General features: G+C 40.5%; 2 protein-coding genes across 4 annotated transcripts in view; one reads left to right on the top strand and one right to left on the bottom strand.

The window, feature by feature from the left end:
• The window catches only part of ASB12 (ankyrin repeat and SOCS box containing 12), a 139021-nt gene extending 122157 nt beyond the window's left edge, over positions 1 to 16864 (bottom strand). Inside the window, exons 1-2 of one of the 3 annotated variants that reach the window (XM_074323412.1) lie at positions 16719 to 16861; positions 9211 to 9310 (exon numbers count right to left, since the gene is read on the bottom strand). In XM_074323412.1, coding sequence (XP_074179513.1) covers positions 9211 to 9213 — 3 coding nt within the window. In that variant the 5' untranslated portion in view covers positions 9214 to 9310; positions 16719 to 16861. Of the gene's footprint in view, positions 1 to 9210; positions 9311 to 16718 lie in introns of all 3 variants that reach the window. The other 2 variants (XM_019718865.2, XM_019718863.2) reach the window with 2 other exon arrangements.
• A 4695-nt stretch (positions 16865 to 21559) lies between these two features.
• On the top strand, positions 21560 to 22021 carry LOC109438788 (profilin-2). Its single transcript, XM_019718859.2, has one exon. It carries the CDS (start codon positions 21560 to 21562, stop codon positions 22019 to 22021), a length of 462 nt encoding a protein of 153 aa, XP_019574418.1.
• The last annotated feature ends 572 nt before the right edge of the window (positions 22022 to 22593 follow it).

Below are 22593 nucleotides of genomic sequence, written 5' to 3'. Positions count from 1 at the left end.
CAGTGACTCAGGCAGTTAGAGCTTCATGCTCCTAACTCTGAAGGCCGCCGATTCGATTCCCACATGGGCCAGTGGGCTCTCAACCACAAGGTTGCCGGTTCAACACCTAGAGTCCCACAAGGGATGGTGGGCTCCACCCCCTGCAACTAAGATTGAACACGGCACCTTGAGCTGAGCTGCTGCTGAGCTCCCGGATGGCTCAGTTGGTTGGAGCGCGTCCTCTCAACCATAAGATTGCCAGTTCAACTCCCGCAAGGGATAGTGGGCTACGCCCCCTACAACTAGCAAGGGCAACTGGACCTGGAGCTGAGCTGTGCCCTCCACAACTAACATTGAAAGGACAACAACTTCACTTGGAAAAAAGTCCTGAAAGTACACACTGTTCCCCAATAAAAGTCCAGGACGGAGGAAAAATGGCGGCGTGAGGTGAGCCTCTGTAAAGCTCACCTGGAATTTACAACAAATCGAACAACAAAAACTCCACAAAGGACTCCCTGCACAGCAGACAGGGAACACGAAGAGGCCGACTACTGAAGTCACCTACAGGTGGGAGAATCGCGCAAGCAGGGGGAGGAGGAAAGGGAGAAGTGCGGAGACGGAGCCGCGTGGGCACAGTGCTCTGAGCTCGCTGCTTCCCGAAACTACCTCAGCTGCGGGAGAGGGAAGAACTTGGACTGCTAGGGCTCCGCTTATGACCCACAGGGCTGAGGGGGAAGCATATAACACGGCTGAACCCAACGCTCACGGCGGAGACCTCAGAGAAATGACTGAGGGAAGAAGGCTGAAAACGGTGGTTTAAGCCCTCACTGCCGAGCAGAGAACGGAAGCCTTAGGCACTGAGACTAGCCGCCCCTTCCCTACCATCCCAGAGCTCGCCCCACCCCCACTGGCCCAGTGCTAGAAGCGGAACAGTACCCATGTCAGATCTAAAGAATACAATATTTGCGGTTCTCAGAACTGTGGACCGCAGACACAAATTTGCAGTCCAACTAGTTCCGGCAAAGGGGAGGGAGCTGTGGAAGCAGGACCGGCTGTGGTTGTGGTCGACGCCACTGCTCTGGGCCACCTCTCACAACTCACCTCGCCCCTGACCCCACCTATCTGGGCAGATCCCCACAGGAGTAAACAGAACTGCTGAAACACATGGGCTCTCAATCTGGAGCTCAAAGAGCTTTGGAACATCAAAAGCTCTCCACATACCCACCAGGACACTGCGCCCTGTGACCTAGACGAACTATTAACAGAGGAGAAGCCTGTCTCCCAGATAATCCCCCCATTGTGTGAGAAGCTGGAATAGTGCAGAAAAAAAATAGCACTACCGTGTGGGAGAAGAAAAATAAGTTGCAGTTGGAGAAATAATAAAACATTCTACCAACAAGTACTGGAAAACAAAAGAAAGACCACTTCATATCAACCTGTTGCAGAAGCCACTAATGTAGATGTCTAGGAAGAGAAATAGTAAATCAGTAATTGCCATGAATAACCAAGGCAACAAGATAGCTCAGAAATAAAGTGCAAAATCTCCAGAAAAGGCACTTGAAGAAACAGAAATATGTGACTTAAATGATAGAGAATTCAAGATTGCAGTTCTGAAAAAACTCAAAGAGATGCAAGAAAACGCAGACAGGCAGTTAAATGAACTCAGAAACACAATCAAAGAACACCATGAGCATTTTTATGAAACAAATTGAAATTTTAAAACAGGACCAAATAGAATTTCTGGAGATTAAGAACTCAAAAGAAGAAATTAAGAATGAAATAACCAGCTTCGGTAGCAGAGTTGAACAGATGGAGGAAAGAATCAGTGACATCGAAGACAGAAACTTGGAAATTAAACAAAAGGAAGAAGAAAGAGACTTGAGACTTCAAAGTAACTAAAGAACTCTACAAGAACTTTCTGACTCCATCAGAAAGAGCAATATAAGAATAATGGGCATACCAGAAAAAGAAGAAAGAAAGAAGGGAACAGAGAATATATTCAAACAAATTGTCGATGAGAACTTCCCAAACTTGTGGACAGAACTGGACCCTCGAATCCAAGAAGCAAATAGAACACCTAGTTACCTCAATCCCAACAGGCCTTCTCCAAGGCACATTGTATTGAAGCTGTCTAAAATCAACGACAAAGAAAGAATCCTCAAGGCAGCCAGGGAAAAGAAGACGGTAACTTACAAAGGAAAGCCCATTAGATTATCATCAGATTTTTCAGCAGAAACTCTACAAGCCAGGAGGAGTGGAACCAAATATTCAAACTATTGAAAGAGAGAAATCATGAGCCAAGAATAATATATCCAGCAAAGATATCCTTTAGATATGAAGGAGGAATAAAGACCTTTCCAGACATACAGAAGCTGAGGGAATTTTCTAATACACGACCTGCACTACAAGAAATACTAAAGGAGGCTATTCGACCACCATCAACAGGGACAATTTGTGGCAACCAAAACATAAAAAGGGGAGAGTAAAGGCCTGAACCGAATATGGGAATGGAGAAAGTAACCGTGCTGAAGAAAATGGAATACTCTAAATATCAAACTTTCTTTTACATAAACTTAAGGACAACCACTAAAAAAAAAAAAATCCAGAACTGAAATATATACTGTAATAAAAGAAGAAACAGAGGGAAACATCATAGAATACCACCACACAGAAATAATACACAACAAAAAGGCAAAGAAACAATGGAGACACAGCCTTACCAGACAACTAAAGATAGAATGACAGGATATCGTCACATATCAATAATCACCCTAAATGTAAATGGACTGAACTCACCAATAAAAAGGCAGAGAATAGCAGACTGGATCAAAAAATTAAACCCAACCATATGTTGTCTCCAAGAGCCACATCTCAGCTACAAGGACAAGCACAGACTCAAAGTGAAAGGGTGGAAATTGACATTCCAAGCAAATGGTACCCAGGGAAAATCACGTGTAGCCATAATGATATCAGATGAAACAGACTTCAAGGTGAAAAAGACAACAAGAGACAAAGATGGACATTTCATAATGGTGAAGTGGACTGTACAACAAGAAGAAATAACAGTCATCAATATTTATGCCCCCAATCAGGAAACACGAAGTATACCAAGGAACTACTAACAGAACTAAAGGGAGAAATTGACCAAAACACAATTATACTATGGGATTTAAATACATCATTGACAGCTATGGATAGATCATCCAAACAGAAAATAAATAATGAAATAGCAGCCCTGAATGACACATTAGATGAAATGGACATAACTGACATTTATAAAGCACTTCATCCTAAAACATCACGATACATTGTTTTCTAGTGTACACGGAACATTCTCAAGGATAGACCATATATTGGGACATAAAATCAGTCTCAACAAATTTAAGAAGATTGAAATCATACCAAGCATATTCTCTGATCACAAGGCTTTGAAATTGGATATCAACTGTAAAAAAGCAGCGAGAAAATGCACAAATACATGGAGATTAAACAACATACTTTTAAAGAAGGACTGGGTCAAAGAAGAAATTAGAGGAGAGATCAAAAGATACATAGAAACAAATGACAATGAAAATACATCCTACCAAAATTTTTGGGATGCAGCGAAAGCAGTTTTAAGAGGGAAATTTATCTCATTACAGGCCTATCTCAAGAAACAAGAAAACTCCCAAATAAATAACCTCATGTTACACCTTAAAGAACTAGAAAAAGAAGAACAAGTAAAACCCAAGGTCAGCAGAAGAAAGGAAATAACAAAAATTAGAGCAGAACTAAATGAAATAGAGAACAAAAAGACAATAGAAAAATTAATGTGACAAAGAGCTGGTTCTTTGAAAAGATTAACAAAATTGACAAACCCTTGGCTAGACTTACTAAGATAAAAAGAGAAGACACTAATTAACAAAATCAGAAATGAAAAAGGGAAGTTATCACGGACACCACAGAAATACAAAGGATCATCCAAGAATACTATGAAGGACTATATGCCACCAAATTCAACAACCTAGAAGAAATGGACAAGTTCTTAGAAACATATAGCCTTCCAAGGCTGAACCATGAAGAACTGGAAAATCTAAACAGACCGATCACCAGTAATGAAATTGAATCAGTCATCCAAAACCTTCCCAAAAGCAAAAGTCCGGGACCAGATGGCTTCACTAGTGAATTCTACCAAACCTTCAAAGAGGATCTAATACCAATCCTGCACAAACTCTTCCAAAAAATTGAAGAAGAGACAGTACTCCCTAACTCATTTTATGAGGCCAACATTACCCTGATACCAAAACCTGGTAAGGACAGCACAAAAAAGAAAACTACAGACCAATATCTCTGATGAATACAGATGCAAAAATCCTAAACAACATTCTAGCAAATCGAATACAACAATGTAGTAAAAAGATTATTCATCAGGACCAAGTGGGGTTCCTCCCCGGGGCACAAGGATGGTTCAATATCCGCAAATACATCAATGTGATACATCACATAAACAAAATAAAGGACAAAAATCAGATGATTATATCAATTGATGCAGAGAAAGGATTTGACAAGACACAACATCCATTTATGATTAAAACACTTAAATAAGTATAGAAGGAAAACACCTTAACATAATAAAGGCCATATATGACAAGCACTCTGCTAATCTCATAATTAATGGTGGAAAACTGAAGCCCTTTGCTCTACGTTCAGGAACACAACAGGGCTGTCCCCTATCACCTCTACTTTTCAACATAGTGTTGGAAGTCCTTGACAGAGCAATCAGGCAAGAGAAATAAATAAAAGGCATCCAAATTGGGAATGAAGAAGTTAAATTATCACTCTTTGCAGATGACATGATGCTATATATAGAAAACCCTAAAGACTCCACCAAAAAGCTATTAGAAACAATCAACGAATACAGTAAAGTTGCTGGCTACAAAATCAATGTACAAAAGTCCATTGCTTTCTTATATACTAACAATGAAATCTCAGAAAAAGAAATACAAAAACAATTCCTTTTGCAATTGCAGCAAGAAGAATAAAATACCTAGGAATAAACTTAACCAAGGATGTGAAAGACCTATATGCTGAAAACTATAAGACATTTTTGAAAGAAATTGAAGAAGACACAAAGAAATGGAAAGACATTCCGTGCTCATGGATTGGAAGAATCAACATAGTTAAAATGGCCATATTACCCAAAGCAATATACAGATTCAATGCAATCCCCATCAAAATCCCAATGGCATATTTTAAAGAAATAGAACAAAAAATCATCAGATTTGTTTGGAACCACAAAAGACCCTGAATAGCCAAAGCAATCTTAAGGAAAAAGAGCAATGCTGGAGGTATCACACTTCCTGACTTTGGCTTGTACTACAGGGCTACAATAATCAAAACAGCATGGTATTGGCAGAAAAACAGACACATAGACCAATGGAATAGAATTGAGAACCCAGAAATAAAACCACATAAATATGGACAGATAATTTTTGACAAAGAAGCTAAAAACATACAATGGAGCAAAGACAGCCTCTTCAATAAATGGTGCTGGGAGAATTGAATAGGCACATACAAAAGAATGAAACTGGACTGCTATTTGTCACCATGTACCAAAGTTAATTCAAAATGGATCAAAGACTTAAGCATAAGACCTGACACAATAAACTGCATAGAAGAAAAAATAGGTTCTAAACTTATGGACCTTGAGTTCAAAGAGCATTTCATGAATTTGACTCCAAAGGCAACGGAAGTAAAAGCTTAAATGAACGAACGAGACTATATGAAACTTAAAAGCTTCTGCACAGCAAAAGAAACCAGCGACAAAATAAAGAGGCCACCAACTGAATGGGAGAAGATTTTTCAAATAGTGCCTCCGATAAGGGCCTAATATCCAGAATATACAAGGAACTCATGCAACTCAACAACAAAAAACAAACAACACAATTGAAAAATGGGCAGAGGACTTGAAGAGACATTTCTCCAAAGAGGACATACAAATGGCAAATAGACATATGAAAAAATGCTCAACATCACTAATCATCAGAGAAATGCAAATCAAAACCACAATGAGATATCACCTCACCCCAGTCAGAATGGCTATCATCAACAAGACAAATAGTAACAAGTGTTGGAGAGGCTGTGGAGAAAAAGGAACCCTCATACACTGTTGGTGGGAATGCAGACTGGTGCAGCCACTATGGAAGGCAATGTGGAGGTTCCTCAAAAAATTATGAATACAGTTACCATATGACCCAGCAATCCCTCTCCTGGGTATCTACCCAAAACATCTGAAAACATTTATAGATAGACACGTGTGCTCCAATGTTGATTGCAGCTTTGTTTACGGTGGCCAAGACATGGAAACAACTAAAATATCCTTCGATAGATGAATGGATAAAGAAGTTGTGGTATATATACACAATGGAATACTATTCGGCGGTAAGAAAAGATGATATAGGAACATTTGTGACAACATGGATGGATCTTGAGAGTGTCATGCTGAGCGAAATAAGTCAGAGAGAAAAAGCAGAGAACCATGTGATTTCACTGATATGTGGTATATAAACCAAAAACAACAAAAGAACAAGACAAACAAATGAGAAACAGAAACTCATAGACACAGACAGTAGTTTAGTGGTTAGCAGAGGGTAAGGGGGGTGGTGGGTGGGGGGTGGGAGATGAAGGTAAGGGGGATGAAATATATGGTGATGTAAGGAGAACTGACTCTGGGTGATGAACACACAATGGGATTTATAGATGATGTAATACAGAATTGTACACCTGAAATCTATGTAATTTTACTAACAATTGTCACCCCGATAAATTTAATAAAAGAAAAGAAAAGAAAAGAAAAGAAAAGAAAAGAAAAGAAAAGAAAAGAAAAGAAAAGAAAAGAAAAAAATGGCTGTCATCAATAAATCAACAAACAACAAGTGCTGGCCCGAATGTGGAGAAAAGGGAACCCTTGTGCACTGTTGGTGGGAATGCAGATTGGTGCAGCCACTATGGAAAAGAGTATGGAGGTATCTCAAAAATCTGAAAATGGAACTACCTTATGATCCAGCAATCCCACTCCTAAGTATCTATTCAGAGAAATCCAAAACTGCAATTCAAAAATCTTTATGCACTCGTATGTTTATTACAGCACTATACACAATAGCCAAGACATGGAAATAACCGAAATGCCCATCGGTAGACGACTGGATTAAGAAACTGTGGCACATTTTTACAATGGAGTATTATGCAGCCATAAAGAAGAAAGAAATCTTACCATTTGCAACAACATGGCTGGACCTAGAGAACATTATGTTAAGTGAAATAAGTCAGACAGAGAAAGACAAATACCATATGAGCTCACTTATATGCGGAATCTAAAGAAAAGAATAAGTGAATGAACTAATCAGAAACAGTTTTGGAGACATAGAGGAAAATCTGAGGATTGCTAGATGGGCGGTGGTGTGGGGATAAGGCGGAAGGTGAGGGGTTTAGAAAATAGTCGGTAACCACAAGATGGCCACGGGGTTTTGAAAATTAATTTGGGGAATGTAATCAATAATGTAAAGATTTTGTAGGGTATCCGATGGACTCGTGTCCCATTTGGGAGACCACCTCAGGGGTGATGTAGATGCCTGATCTCTGCACTGTACACCTGAAGTTGAAGAATAATGAATGCCAACTATAATTTTATATATATATATATGTATATATATATATACATATATATATATATATGTATGTATATATATATATATATATATATATATATATATATATATATATATATATGCATGTATATGGTTACAGGAAGCGGAGTACAGCATTAGGAATAGAGACAATGGAAATGTAATGGCTCTGTGCGATGTCAGAGGGATAGTGGATGGGGGGAGGGGAGATCACACAGTGTGCGGGATATAAATGATAAACGTCTAAGTATTGCTTTGTCTTGTGCACCTGAAACTAATAAAATTAATAAAAAAAATATGTCCATACTACCCAAAGCAATCTATAGATTCAGTACAATCCCTATCCAAATACCAATGGCATTTTTCACAGAACTAGAATAATCCTAAAATCTATATGGAACCACAAAAGACCCAGAATAGCCTTAGCAACTTTGAGAAAGAACAAAATTGGAGGTATCACACTACTGATATCCAACTATACCACAAGGCTATAGTAATCAAAACAGCATGGTACTGGCATAAAAACACACGCATAGATCAATGGAACAGAATAGAGAGCCCAGAAATAAATCCATACCTATATGGTCATTTAATCTATGACAAAGGATGCAAGAACATACAATTGGGTAAAGAGAGTCTATTTAATAAATGGTGCTGCGAAAACTAGACAAATACATGCAAAAAAAGAAAATGAAACTGACCACCTTCTTACACTTTACATAAGAATAAACTCAAAATGGATTAAACATTTAAAGGTAAGACCCAAAACAATAAAACTCCTAGAAGAAAACATAAACAGTAAATTCTCTCACATTGCTTTTAGTAATATTTTTTTCTGATATCACTCCTTGGGCAAGGGAAACAAAAGAAAAAATATACAAATGGGACTACATCAAACCCAAAATTTTTTGCACAGCAAAGGAAACAAGCAACAAAACAAAAAGACAACCTGCTAAATGGGAGAAATTATTAACCAATGATACATCCAATAAGGAGTTAATACCCAAAATTTGTAAAGAACTCACACAACTCAACACCAAAAGAAACAATCTAACTAAAAACTGGACAGAACACCTAAACAGACCTTTCTCCAAAGAAGACATGCAGATGGCCAATAGACAGAAAAAAAATGCTCAACCTCACTAGCTATTAAGGAAATGCAAAGAAAAACCACAATGAGATATCACTTCATACCTGTCAGGATAGCTATCATCAATAAACCACAAACAAGTATTGGCGAGAATGTAAAGAAAAGGGAACCCTCATGCACTGTTGGTGGGATTGCAAATTGGTGCAGCCACTATGGAAAACAGTATGCAGGTTCCTCAAAAAATTAAAACTAGAACTATGTATGACCAGCAATTCCACTTCTGGGTATTTATCCAGAGACCCACAACACTAATTAGAAAAGATACATGCACCCCTATGTTTACTGCAGCTGTACAGCCAAGGTATGTAAGCAACCTAAGTGCCCATCAATAGACAACTGGATAAAGAAGATGTAAGATACGCACACACACACACACACACACGAATATTACTCAGCCATAAAAAAATGAAATCTTACCATTTACGATGATATAAATGGACCTGGAGAATATTATTCTGAGTGGAGTATGTCATACAGAGAAAGATAGATGCAATGTGATTTCGCTTATATATGGAATCTAAAGAATAAACAAACAAAACAGAAACACACTCAAAGATACAGAGAACAAACTGATGGTTGCCAGATGGGAAGGGGTTGGGGAGCTGGGTGAAAAAGGTCAAGGGATTAAGTACAAATTGGTAGTTACAAAATAGTCACAGGATGGAGCGGCCAGATGGCTCAGTTGGTTAGAGCGCAAGCTCTGAACAACAGGGTTGCCAGTTCGATTCCCACATGGGATGGTGGGCTGTGCCTCCTGCAACTAAAGATTGAAAATGGCAACTGGACTTGGAGCTGAGCTGTGCCCTCCACAACTAGATTGAGGGATAACGACTTGGAGCTGATGGGCCCTGGAGAAACACACTGTTCCCCAATATTCCCCAATAAAATTTATAAAATAAATAATCACAGGATGTAAAGTACAGCATACGGAATATAGTCAATAACATTGTAATAACTATGTATAGTGTCGGAATATAGTCAATAACATTGTAATAACTATGTATAGTGTCAGGTGGGTACTAGACTAATCGGGGGCATCACTTTGTAAATTATATAAATGTCTAACCACTATGTAATACAACTGAAACTAATATAATATTGAATATCAACTGTAATTGAAGAAAATTTAAATCTTTCTAAAGCATTTAAGTATTGTACCACAAAATCACAGAACGATATCTAAAAAAACACACAACCCTAAAACAAATCCCAATGGTTTTCTAGGAGTAATGGCTAAGGTGGGGTTTCCCAAGTAAAGTGAGGTCAAAGGAGGAGGTTTTGATGGTAAGGAAAACAATTCCAAAGCCTATGAAATAGTGGCCAAAATGCCAGACCACTGCTACCAGGGCTTCCTGGGTAGCCTCTCTCTTTACACTATAGTACCAAGAGCCTTTCTGGATGCTCAGGAAACTCTCCCTCGTTGAGACAGGCGGATCTTTGAGACCTCCCAGAACTAATGTATACTAAAGCCTCTATCATTGTTTGGCTCTGATGGAAACAGAAAGGTATACACAGTTATGGAGCATTTAATATGTGCCAGGCCCTTATCAGACCTTATCTTAATTTTCATCATAGTCTCAAGAAGTAGATATCATCCCTATTTTACAAATGAAGAAAATGATATTCAGATCGTTTGAGTGATTTGGCCAAGAATTCAAAGCTAAGAAATAATGTATCTGGAATTCAAACCCAGCTGTTTTCATGTTTTATTTCCCCCTACTACATCACACTACAGTGCTACCTCGGTTTTCGAACATAATCTGTTCTGGAAGACAGTTCGAGTTCTGAAACATTCAAAAACAGCCGACAACTAGGCTTCAGGATCTTGCACTCAGAGGAAGCCACGTGACATGTTTGACTTCCAAGGCGTGTTCGAAAACCGAAGCATTTACTTCCGGGTTTACGGCTTTTGTAAACCGAAACATTCGTCAACGGAGACGTTCGAAAACCGAGGTACTACTATATTTCCTAGACTGAAAGAATCAAAGTGAAGCCAACTGAATTTGGACTTTTGAGAACTGGAAGGGGAATACAATCCTCACTTCTGAAAATCACATTTGCTTGACAATAAAAAACACTTTACCTAGTTTTATCTTGATTTACTCTGAACGTGCCTCTCTTTCCTAAATGAATTTGAGGTGGTTTATAATAAAAGATCTACAATTAGGTTATTAGGACAGAAAATCAAAGCCATGAAAAGGAAGAGGAAGCAATTATGCTAAGTACAAGGACTAATGTAGTTAATATGATTGAACACTAAATTTGTTTCTTAGTTTCCTGGAAGTCAAGTCAAAAATTATCTGCTTTTAGGAAAACTTCACATAAATTGTAATCTTGAGAACAGGTATGTAGAGTGGTTTGAAAAGTACTTTTTAAACAGTAAGTACTATAACATGTTTTTATTGTTGTTGTTATTATTATTATTATTATTATTCAGAATAGCATTCTGTACCCACCTGGCACCTCCAATTATTTTTGGCGCTTGTTTCAATGATAATTCCACACAATTTATCATAGTCTGAACCAGCCATGCGTACTAAACAACAAAAAGACAATGTTGGCTCTGCTGCTTGCTAAATGTTTGACCTTAGACAAGAGACTTCAAGTACAATCGGTAACCACAATATTGCCATGGGGTTACGAAAGTCAATTTGGGGAATGTAACCAATAATGTTGTAAAGATTTTGTAGGGTATCTGATGGAGACTTGTCTCATTAGGGAGACCACCTCAGGGATGATGTAGATGCCTGATCACTGCACTGAAGCTGAAGCTCAACAATAATGAATGCCAACTACAAGTTTATATATATATATATATATATATATATATATATATATACACACACACACACACACACACACACACACACACACACATACATATATATGTAGTTACAAGAAGTGGAGTACAGCATTAGGAATAGAGACTGAAAATGTAATGGCTGTATGCGATGTCAGAAGGGTAGTAGATGGGGGGCGGGGGGTTATCACTGTGTGAGGGATATAAATGATAAATGTTTAACTATTACATTGTTTTGTACACCTGAAACTAATAAAAAATTAAAAAATAATAAAAGTAAAAAAATAAAAATGAATTTTAAAACAAGAAACTTCAGCCATCTGAGCCTCAGCTTTCACATTTGTGAAATGAGAGGCTTGGACTATCACTAGATGATTGATTGATTGATTGATTGATTGATTGATTGATTGATTGAACTTACAGACCATGAAATTCACTTGTTTCAAGTACACAATTCACTGATTTTAGTAAATTTACAGGGTTGTGCAACCATCACCACAATATAATTTTAGAACACTCCCATCACGCCAAAAAGAAACTGTATTCCCATTCCTCTTTTATATAACCTTTTAAAAAGTCCTTTCTTTTATATTCTATGTTTCTAGACTTTACAAAGCTTTAGCAGCTCTTTGCGACCTACAGAACCAAGTTCAGATTTCTCAGTTTAACATTCAGGGTCCTCCTCTACAATCTACAAAACCTATCTCTCCATCTTAATTCCTGAAATGTTCCTCTGACTGCCTTGCCCTAGTGAGCTACGTGGCCCTGAGCTTAGGCTCTTGAGGTTCCCTTGGTAGGGAGTCCCTCTCACCTCCCCAGTCTCTGAAGAGTAAAATCCTATCTGTTATTCAGACTCAGCTTAAATGCCATAAAGCTTTCCATAAAGCTTTCTTCATTTCATACTCCTCCCATTCATCTAGAACTCAACCTTATTTGCCTTTAAACTCCAATACTATTTCACTTGTCCTTCTTATGAAAGTTCTCGCTTTCATTCTTGGCGTCTCATCACTTTACTTGATTAAGAGTTCCTAGAAGGCAGTTGCTGTATCTAAGACAGCTATGTATCCCTAACTATTCCCAATGGAGGGTTTTGTAAATAATAACAAATAATGATGATGATGATAGTTATTAGTAGCTAAATTAAGCATCTATGATGCACCAGGCATTAGACTAAGCACTTTTACAAATATTAATTCATTTAATCCTTATAACAACCCTGTGAGACAAATACTACTATCACCACCGTTTTATTGATGAAGAAACTGAGGCACAGAGAAGTTACATACTTCTCAAGATCACAAAGTTATTTAAGTATAAGAATTGAAATTTGAGGGGGGGCCAGATGGCTGACTTGGTTAAAGCAGGAGCTCTGAACAACAGGGTTGCCGGTTGGATTCCCACATGGGCGTGAGCTGCGCCCTCTGCAACTAGATTGAAAACGACTTGAGCTGAGCTGCCGCTGAGCTCCGGAGCTCCCTGAGGGACGGGATGGCTCAGCTGGTTAGAGTGCATGCTCTTAACAAGGTTGCCAGTTGAACTCCCGCAAGAGATGGTGGGCTGCGCCCCCAGCAACTAAGATTGAACACAGCACCTTGAGCTGAGCTGCCGCTGAGTGGACGGATGGCTCAGTTGGTTAGAGCGCATGCTCTTAACAAGGTTGCCAGTTCAATTCCCACATGGGATAGTGGGCTGTGCCCCCCCCCCACCTCACCCCCAACCCTTCAACTAGATTGAAAAACAGCAAGTGGACTTGGAGCTGAGCTGCGCCCTCCACAACTAAGATTGAAGGACAACAACTTGACTTGGAGCTGATGGGTTCTGGGAAAAACACACTGTTCCCCCAATAAAGTCCTGGAAATACACACTGTTCCCCTTCCCCAACAAAATCTAATTGAAATTTAAAGTCAGACAGTCTGGCTCCAAAGCACACACTCTTAATTTAACCATGACAGTAAATTTCCATGCCAGCTGAAACTCAATTAATGTTAACTGAAAAATCCTAATTAATAATATTCCATTCCAGAAAGGAAAATAATTTAAAATTCTAGGTGCTAACTGACACAGAAGTGTCAGTGGTAGGGAAAAGTACAAAGAACAAATTCTGGTTCAGATAGGAGTCGCTGAACTTTCAGGTAGGCCTGAGGTACCACAAAAGTCATTGTTAAATCTTATGGTTATAACTTAAAAAGGCAGTTCCTCTCACACATAGGTGGTGGGAATGAAAAATTGATAGTGTCTACTCTAGCTGAACATATGTATACACTATGATCCAGAAATTCCACTCCTATATAATATATCCCAAGAAAAATGCATATGTATCCATCAAAAAAATGTTCTATTTTGTAACAGCCAGAACAGGAAAGTCCCCATTAACAGAAGACTAGATAAATCACATGGGGCATGTTACCAAAATGGAATACTTTATAGCAATGAGAATTATCTGTAACTATAAGGAATGATATAGACGAATCTTTCCAACATAATTTTGAGCAAAATAAGCCAGACACAGAAGAGTATATACTATATGCATTTGTTAAGTACAAAAAAAGGGCAAACCAATGTATTCTGTTAAAAGTCAGGATAATGGTTACCCTTAAGAGGGTTATTGACTAGAAGAGGAATGAGGTGACTTCTGTTTCTTGATCTGGGTGCTGATTACATGGGTATGTGCAGTTTGTGAACATTCATGGAGTATAAACTTATAATCTGCAAACTTTTCTATATGTATGTTACACTTCAATACAGTTTAAAAAGAAAAGTCTTCCCAAGAAGAGAAAAAGATTCAAGCAAGAACCAAAAATAAAAGTCACTTTTGCACTTGACATGCAGAACTAATAATTTAGAAGCTCATGTTTATCTCTTTGTCCTGAAATGGACAAGACAGAACTCTCTCCCTTTTGTGGAAACAATGAGTTAACAAGAGAGAGGGCATTTTAATCCCGAGCCATTTGTGAAACCCTAATCCTTCCCAGAAACTTATAACAAAAGAAATAGACTTGTGGCAGCATACCTACTGTGGGCTGTTGTAGCCCTGCCAGGCACCAAAAGAAATACCAATTTTATTTTAAAAAACTAAGTCTTCATTTGGAGTTTTAATTTGTATTCCAAGACTCGCAATACCATCCATGCAGTACAAATGGAGTCTGGCCAAGATGCCAGTTAAAATTTTCTTGAGCACGAACCCCATCTCCACACCAGCCTGACACTGAGCACTCCTAGTCACCTGACCTCTATGGGTCTCAGTTTCCTCATCTGTAACATAGAAATAATAAAAGTACCTCCCTTATAAATCATTGTAAGGATTTAAGACCTATTTCATGTAAAGCAATTAGCACAGTATCTGCCACATAGTTAAACATTCAATGAGTTACCTGCTATTATTATTTTGATATGGGCAGGATAATGGTTTCTTCTCCTTTACCATACAGCTACCCAGTTTATAGCTTTAATCCCCCAATAGGGGGATTTTAATATTTGAATATTATAACACTCAAGCATAAGGGCAGTTTTGCCTCCCCCTCTTCTCCAGGGAAAGAACAAAGGGAGTATTAAGATGAGCTAATTTTGAACTGAGCAAACAGGGTGGCCCAGGGTTAGGTGCATAGATAAAAAAGGGAGGCTGGATAGCAGAAGCCCCTTTGCTTTGATGGTGCCACCTTCCTATACCATGCCAGGGAAACTGATGCAGATGACATGACCTAGAAAGGAAGGGACCAAGAGAAAGCTAAGGCTGTATGCTGCAAGGGATGTGGTTATCCTCAACAGAGAAGCGGCCTGAAGGAGTCAGGAAAGAAGAGGATTGAAGGCTGGAGTTCCTGCTAAGCATCATAATCTTAAATCAACAAGTGGGCAGAACACTTTTCTAGTTAAAAAATAAAAATAAAAAAGCTTTCATGCACTTCCTTTTATTTAGTCCTCACAACCACCCTAAGTGAGCAAAGCAAATTTCATTATCCCCATTTGATAGAGGAGGAAAGGCTCAAAGCGATTAAATGATTTGTCCAAAATCATCAGCTATTAGGTTGGTGCAAAAGTAATCGTGGTTTTTGCAACTATTTTTAACCTTTTAAGCCGCAATTACTTTTGCACCAACCTAATAGTAGTTGGGGGAACCAGAATTCTAGTTCAAGTCTTCTGGCTTCAAAATCCATGTTCTTTTGTTTACAACATACTGGGCTTTTGTGAGGACTTCACTTAGTCTGGGCAATGTCTGTTACAACCGATAGGAAAAAAAACTAAGCAGAGACTAGGTGTGAACTCTTCCCTGATCCTCAGCCTCAGATGGTAGAAAGAAAACTGACGGGGTCGGTGGCTTTGGAAAGAGGCTGCCATAGGGGAGGAAGAGTAGGATCTGGAAAGAAAAGTAGAAATAGCTCTAACTGGGAGCCTGCTGTAAACAGGCGCCAACTGGCCCGGCAGTTTTGGGTTTTTCCTCTTAGCTGAGCAGGGACAGGTCCACTCTACTGCGCCGCCTTCTTTTCACATAGTCCAGCTTGGGCTAGAGAGATGCTGTCACCCCCAAAACCCACATACGCCCGCCGGGGAGAGCTGGGGTCCGGACAGTGATACTGAGTGGTTCGACAGCCCTCCCGGCAGCTTAGGGGCAGAGGGAGCCAAGAGGAGTAGGGTAACGCTGGATAAAGGAAGTAACTCTCCGGGTGGCCACGCCGTGTGGGGTATGCAACAATGTCTATTACATTGTTCGGTACACCTGAAACTAATAAAAAAAATAATAAAATGAAAAAAAGAAAAAAGAAAGGCAGTTACCAGTGAGGCGAGTGTGCGTAAAACGGGTGTATGTGAAGTAACGGCTGGGGTGCCCGGAAGAGCTGGGGTCAGAGGCACAGGGCAGGGAGGGACCCGGCTGGCTCCCTTCCGTAAGCGGACGGTTGGCGCATACCACCTCTCCTCCGCTCGCCGCCGCCGCCGCCGCCCGCAGGCCGGCCCAGAGAAGAGTTCAGTTTGGTTGAAAGGGTATGTGAACCGAGAAGAGAACGCGGGTCCCGGCGCAGGAAGGGGGCGTCACGGAGCACCGGGAGAAGGCTTGAGGGGGTGTGCCTAAGCTACCCGCTGGGCATCAAGAGGGAGCTCGCGGCTCCCAACCTCGCTTAACTCTTCTCCTTACCTTGGGCACCGTGATGTGGTCCATGATCGTGGTTCCCGCAACCTGAAGCCCTCAGTGCTCCTAAAGCTACCGCCACCGCCAGCGTTGCCTCTGCCGTTGCCTGCTCGTTAAACCCGAGCTCCTGGCCCCGCCTGCCTTATCTTGGCTCGAGATCTCGTCACCTGATCCTCGCGGAAAGTCCTATCGCGACACTTCGCCTGTGGGCTCTCCCGCCATCTTGCTTTCTGGCAAATGCCCTTTTCTCTGGGGGAGTTGTTCTGGTTCAAGCTCTAGGTTTCGCCCTGAGGTTCTTAAGCCCCAGACTCGAGTACCGCCACCCTTCCCACACCCCTTGATGCTGTAAGGATTCTGAACACCGATATCATTTCACTACTCTTTAATGTTAACAGTGAAGGCACCCGGCAGAGATAGAAGACTGTCCCTTGGTGGCAACAGAATTTCTGAAGAGCTTCCTAGCTGAAAGACCTTGGGCAAGTCACCCTAGAATATTTTTTGAAATGCTTTGTAAGCATATCCTCCTCTGACTCCCCTCCTTTACAAGTCTACTGCCATAAACCTAGTTAAGGCCTGGATAATTGCAGTAGCCTCATAACTTTTGTCATCACAGATATGGGAAAAGGACCAATGGCCCACTGGACCACATCTCAGATGAAGTGACAATAGGTGCAGTCCCTCAGTGGTGTTCTCTGAATCAAATTTGTGATGGAGAAAAGAAGTCTGGGGTTTGGAAAACCTGGGTTTTACTCTCAGACCTGCCACTAACTTTCTCTGTGATTTTCAGCAAATCATATCACCTCTCTGGGCCTTAAGCTGACCAAGGTTACAATGAGGGTGTTGGCCACTATCTCTAGGGTCAGTTCTAGTTCTGCTATTGTGATGCTATGGTTTGCAATCTCACCTCCCCTACAAAGTGATTTCTTTCTTTTTTGAGATAACACTGGCTAGTTAAACTACTCATTCATCATATTCTGCCTTCTTCCCTAGCCTGAAAGCCCTTCCCTCAATCTATTGGCCAATTATCCCTTGAGCAGTCATTCCATGAATATCAGTGTTTTGAGAGGCTTGGTCATTTTACTGCCAAGCCTCTCAAAACAGTAGTCTACATTTATCATTGCCTCCGCTTCTTCATAACACACTCACTCCTCCCTAACCACTCCAATCAGTTAGCTCTTTTATGTCATCCTGAACTCCAATTGCTGCATTCAATAGTTCTTCTCAGTGTTCACTCTCCAACTGTTTGCAGCATTTAACACTGTTGATTAATATTCCTTTTTGAAACTCTTTCCTCCCTTGGGTTTTGTTATAAAGCAGACTCAATGCCTGCATCCCTAACTGTTCCTTCTCTGTCTCCTTCCCAGCTACTCTTTGTCCTTCTTTAGCCATTTGCCTGCCTTCTGTCCTCATTCCTCTTCTCACTATTTTCTTTCCCTTGGTAATCTTGATCTGTTACTCAAGTTCAGTTCTTACCCCCTGGTAGAGATTTCCCAAATTTATATCTCAAGTCTGGAGACCTTTCTTCTGAGTTCAAATTTGAAACTTCCAACTGTCCCCTGAGAGTTCACCTTGGATGTTCCCGCTAGCATATTGAAGGCACCCTCCTCCTGACTCCTGCTCTTTCTCAAGGTTTCCCTATCCCTATTATTGCCACCACCATACACCCAGTTTCTCAGACTCAAAACCTCATTTCCGTGCTGTTTGGGATAGTGAAAAGGGGTGTATGGAATCTGCTATTTGCTAATGGTACATGATCCTGGGCAAGTTACACAGCCTCTCTGGGTGTAAGTTTTCTCACCTGTAAACCCATTCTAATAAAGTATTTGTGAGGATTCAACAAGGTAACATACATAATAAGGTGGCAGGAACATCATAAGGGCACAATGAATATTGGTGGTTACCTTCCCTTCCTCAACTCAATTATTAAACATGTCTGTTCTCTCGCTCAGATGATTACCTTGCTTCCTAATAGTTTGCTGATAAAATGCAAGCCATCAGAAAGGAACTTTCACATCCTCTCACAACCAAATGTTGCTGCCCTGCACGTGGACCTATAATCTGCCTTCAGTGAATCAGCTGTTCCTGAGCATTCCTAAGACAATTGTCCACTCAATTGCATATTCCTTCACCTATTCAGTTCCCTTCTTTCCTTTATCACAAAACATTTCCACTTTACCAGATCATTTCCATCAGCACAAAAAACATGCTATAGTATTTCCAATTAAAAAAAAAAACCTTTCCTTGATCCACATTACTCTCCCTTACCTACCAGCCCCCACTTCTCTATTGCACCTTATAGCAAAACTCCTCCAAAGATTTTTCTAAATTCACTCATTCCCCCCATTTCTTTTCCTCTCCTCCCATTCTCTCTTGAGACAACTTTAACCAGGTTTTACCCACCAAACTGCCTTTGTTAGGGTTACCAGTAATTTCCATATTGCAAAATCTATTGGTCAATTCTCACCTCTTCTTGTCCTCTTAGCAGTATTTGATCACTCCCTTTCCCTTGACACATTTTTTTTTGCACTTGACTTCAGGGATACTACTCTCCTGTTTCTCTGACTTCTCTTTGCCAATCTCCTTTGCTGTTTATCCCTCATCTTATTTATCTCTACATGTTTCAGTGCTGCCAGGGTTCAGACCTTAGTCTTCTATTTACTCTTATTGCTTGGGTGCTGTCATCCAGTCCCATGGCCTTTAAATACTGTTTATTTCTAGACAACTTTCAAAATTTTGTCTCTAGTCTTGATCTGCCCCCTGAACTCTTAAGCATACGCAATATCCAATAGCCTACTTTACATGTCCACTTGGATGTTTAAGAGGCATCTCAAACTTACCATATCCAAACAGAACTTTTGATTTCTACCTGCATCCTCAAATCTGCTCTTCCCATAGTATTTCTTATCTCAGGAAAAGACCACTCTATCCTTCCAGTTGCTCAGGCCAAAAGCCTTAGAGACATCCTCTTTCTCTCATATCCCAAGCCTGACTCATCATCAAATCCTTCAAAATGTTCTCCAAATCCAACCACTTCTCACCCCTGTACCCTAACCCAAGCCTCTGTTTATCTTTCCTGGATTATTGTCACAGTCTAGTCTCTATGTTTTGTCCTTTCCCTCTCTGAAATCTATTCTCTACATAGCATCTTCTAGACTCTAGAATCTATAGTGATGTCACTCCTTTTCTCAAAACATTCCAATGGCTCCCCATCTCAGAGTAAAAGCCAAACCCTTAATCATAGCCTATGAAGCCCTGCATATTATCTAAGCCCAGTACCTCTCTGACTGCATCTTCTATCACCCAATTCTCTCTCTGTTCAAGTCATATTGATCTCCTTGCTGTTTTTCAAATTTTCCAGACATGCTCCTGTCTCAGGGCCTTTACACTTGCTGTTAACCCCCTGCCTGGAATGCCCTTCCCCCAGATATCCACATGTACACTCCCTCATCTCTGTCAGGTCTCTGATCAAATGTCACCATATCAGAGAATCCTTCCTTGAGCACCTTATATAATACAAAACCACCACCACTTCGGCCCTAGCATTCTCTACCCCCCTAACCCTTTTTCTTCATAGTTATCAGCATCACCTGATGTATTATAAATGTCTTTGTCAGTTATGATTTGTCTCCCCCTTTCGGATGGCAGCTTCATGAGAGCAGGGACTTTTTGTTTATTGCTGGATCTCCAAATTCTATACACCTGGCACACAGTAAGTATTCAACAAATATTTGTTGAATAAATGAATTTTCAAAGCTATCCCAGGTTTTTGCCACCATTAATTTTAGCCATCCTCCTAACTTTCCCTCCTTAAGGCAAGTTGGTGTCATTTCAGAGGAAATGAAGGCACAGGCAATGATTTTCCCAAGGCTATAGAAGAGTGAGAAGTCAGATTGGACCTCACAGGAGTAGAGGAAGCCTGGGAATAAGAGGAAAAACCTGGAAGAAGAAAATATTAGACTCATAAAATATTTTCAGTCAGAGGGATACTACTATTATCTATTTATTTGTTTGTCTCCTCCCATTATGATGTCAGCTCCATATGGTTTTTCTCTTCACTATTGTACCCCAGTGCTTAGAAAAGTATTTGCACATAGTGGATGCTTGATAAATACTTGTTGAGTGACTAGATGAGGATGAATGACTCTAGATTCACAGCTGATGAGGGGCAGAAGATAGACAAGAGGGAGAGAGTCTGGAGGCAGGGAAACAATTTGGAGGCTTTTTGGTCATACTAAAAGAAGTTGTGAACCAGTGAGCCTATGGGTTTTGGGACTTTGTACCTAGATCTCAGGTCTCAGCATGATTAGCCACCATCTGACCTACGAGTTGCTGCAGTAAATCTCACCTGTCCTGCCTAATGTCCAAACCTCCAACTCATTTGTTGCTCATTTATGTTCTACTTTGAGAGTTTTTCTACTGTTGGGGGTTGGTGTTCTTTCCATGGTATCCAAGGAAGGAAGGAAGGAAGGAAGGAAGGAAGGAAGGAAGGAAGGAAGGAAGGAAGGAAGGAAGGAAGTGTATTTTGTCCCATTATCTCACTAGCTAGAGATATAGCCTCGGAAACCTACTGCCAAAGATCACCCATGATGTGGTGGATGATGACTATTTAAAAAGTCACAGAGCCTTTGTGACCTCACTCCTGCTCTAGAGGTAGCTTTATAAATCACAGCAGAGGGGAGCTGACCTCCTCCACCTTGCTGCTGGGAGAGATCATTAGAAACAGACTGCATTTTAAGCTTATTTCAGTCTCTGCTTATCAGTCATCTTGAGTCAACTGCCAACCAACGTCTTTCGAAGACCATCTTGCTAGAAAGTACTTTATCTTTTAAAGACAGCCTACTTGAATCATGCAGTGCATGAGGGATATCAACAAAGAGGTCTGGCAAGACTGCATCACCCTCTTCCTACAGACTGGGATCTGCTGTGATGCAGCAATTGTCACAAATTCTCCACCCTGGTTGTTAGCTTCTTATCCCGAAGGCAACTTGTTCCAGTTGACCCAGGAAGAAATTCAGATTTTGCTGGCGAGAGAGGAGAGAGAGAAGTTGTTTCTTCAGGGAGTCACTCTTGCGGGGACTAAATGCTTGTTGATCCGAGACAACCTGTACACTGAGGGCAACAACACCATGGACCTCCGCACCAAAGGCCAGAGTTGGAGCAGCCAGGCAGTAACGATATTTCAAATGGAGTCTGTATACTTTGTGGTGATAGGACAAAAAGGAACTGAAGGAGGGCCTCTCAACCTCAAGGCTTTTGAGATGGCAGGTTACATCAAAGAGGCCATTGACCAACACATGGCCCGCCTCTAAATAAAAAGGAGATGATGTTTGACCTGGAATTTGAGTTCAGTATTGCCTGTTTCACCTGCTAAATTAACATGATCTTGAGGTAAAAAGAAAGGGAGATCCCAGATCTGGTTTGGAGATGCTGTGTGTGTGTTGGTGTGTGTATTGGGGATGGTCAGGCATTTGAGGTTCTGGGCCTATTTTATACCTCGAACATGATCCCTTCCTTCTTAGCACTTGGAGAAGAGAATAGCGGACAGGGAACTAGAAAACCTTGATTTTAATACCAATTTTTTCTTGACTTACTATGAGATCTTTCTTTCTCTGAGCCTCAGTTTCCTTATCTGTTCAATGAGGAGTTCAATATGTTTCTAAGGGCCCTCAAGCTCTGGAAATCTAGAATTTTGTAATATTACCGCATCCTTCAAAGTCCAGCTCAAGTACCACCTCCTCAGGGAAGCTTGCTCGCCTGCCTCAATATTTGAGGCTAATCCTGATTTGAACTCCCAGAGCAACAACTCTCTGGATCATTTGTTTGGCCCTTACTCACACTTTGCCCAACATTTCTTGGATGACTGTTCTATATTCTTTTTTAA

This window comes from Rhinolophus sinicus, chromosome X (genome assembly GCF_036562045.2).
Source record: "Rhinolophus sinicus isolate RSC01 chromosome X, ASM3656204v1, whole genome shotgun sequence".
In the NCBI taxonomy this organism is placed as follows: domain Eukaryota; kingdom Metazoa; phylum Chordata; class Mammalia; order Chiroptera; family Rhinolophidae; genus Rhinolophus; species Rhinolophus sinicus.
The sequence above is the reverse complement of the archived record's forward strand: the minus strand, read 5'-3'. Positions and strand labels throughout refer to the sequence as shown.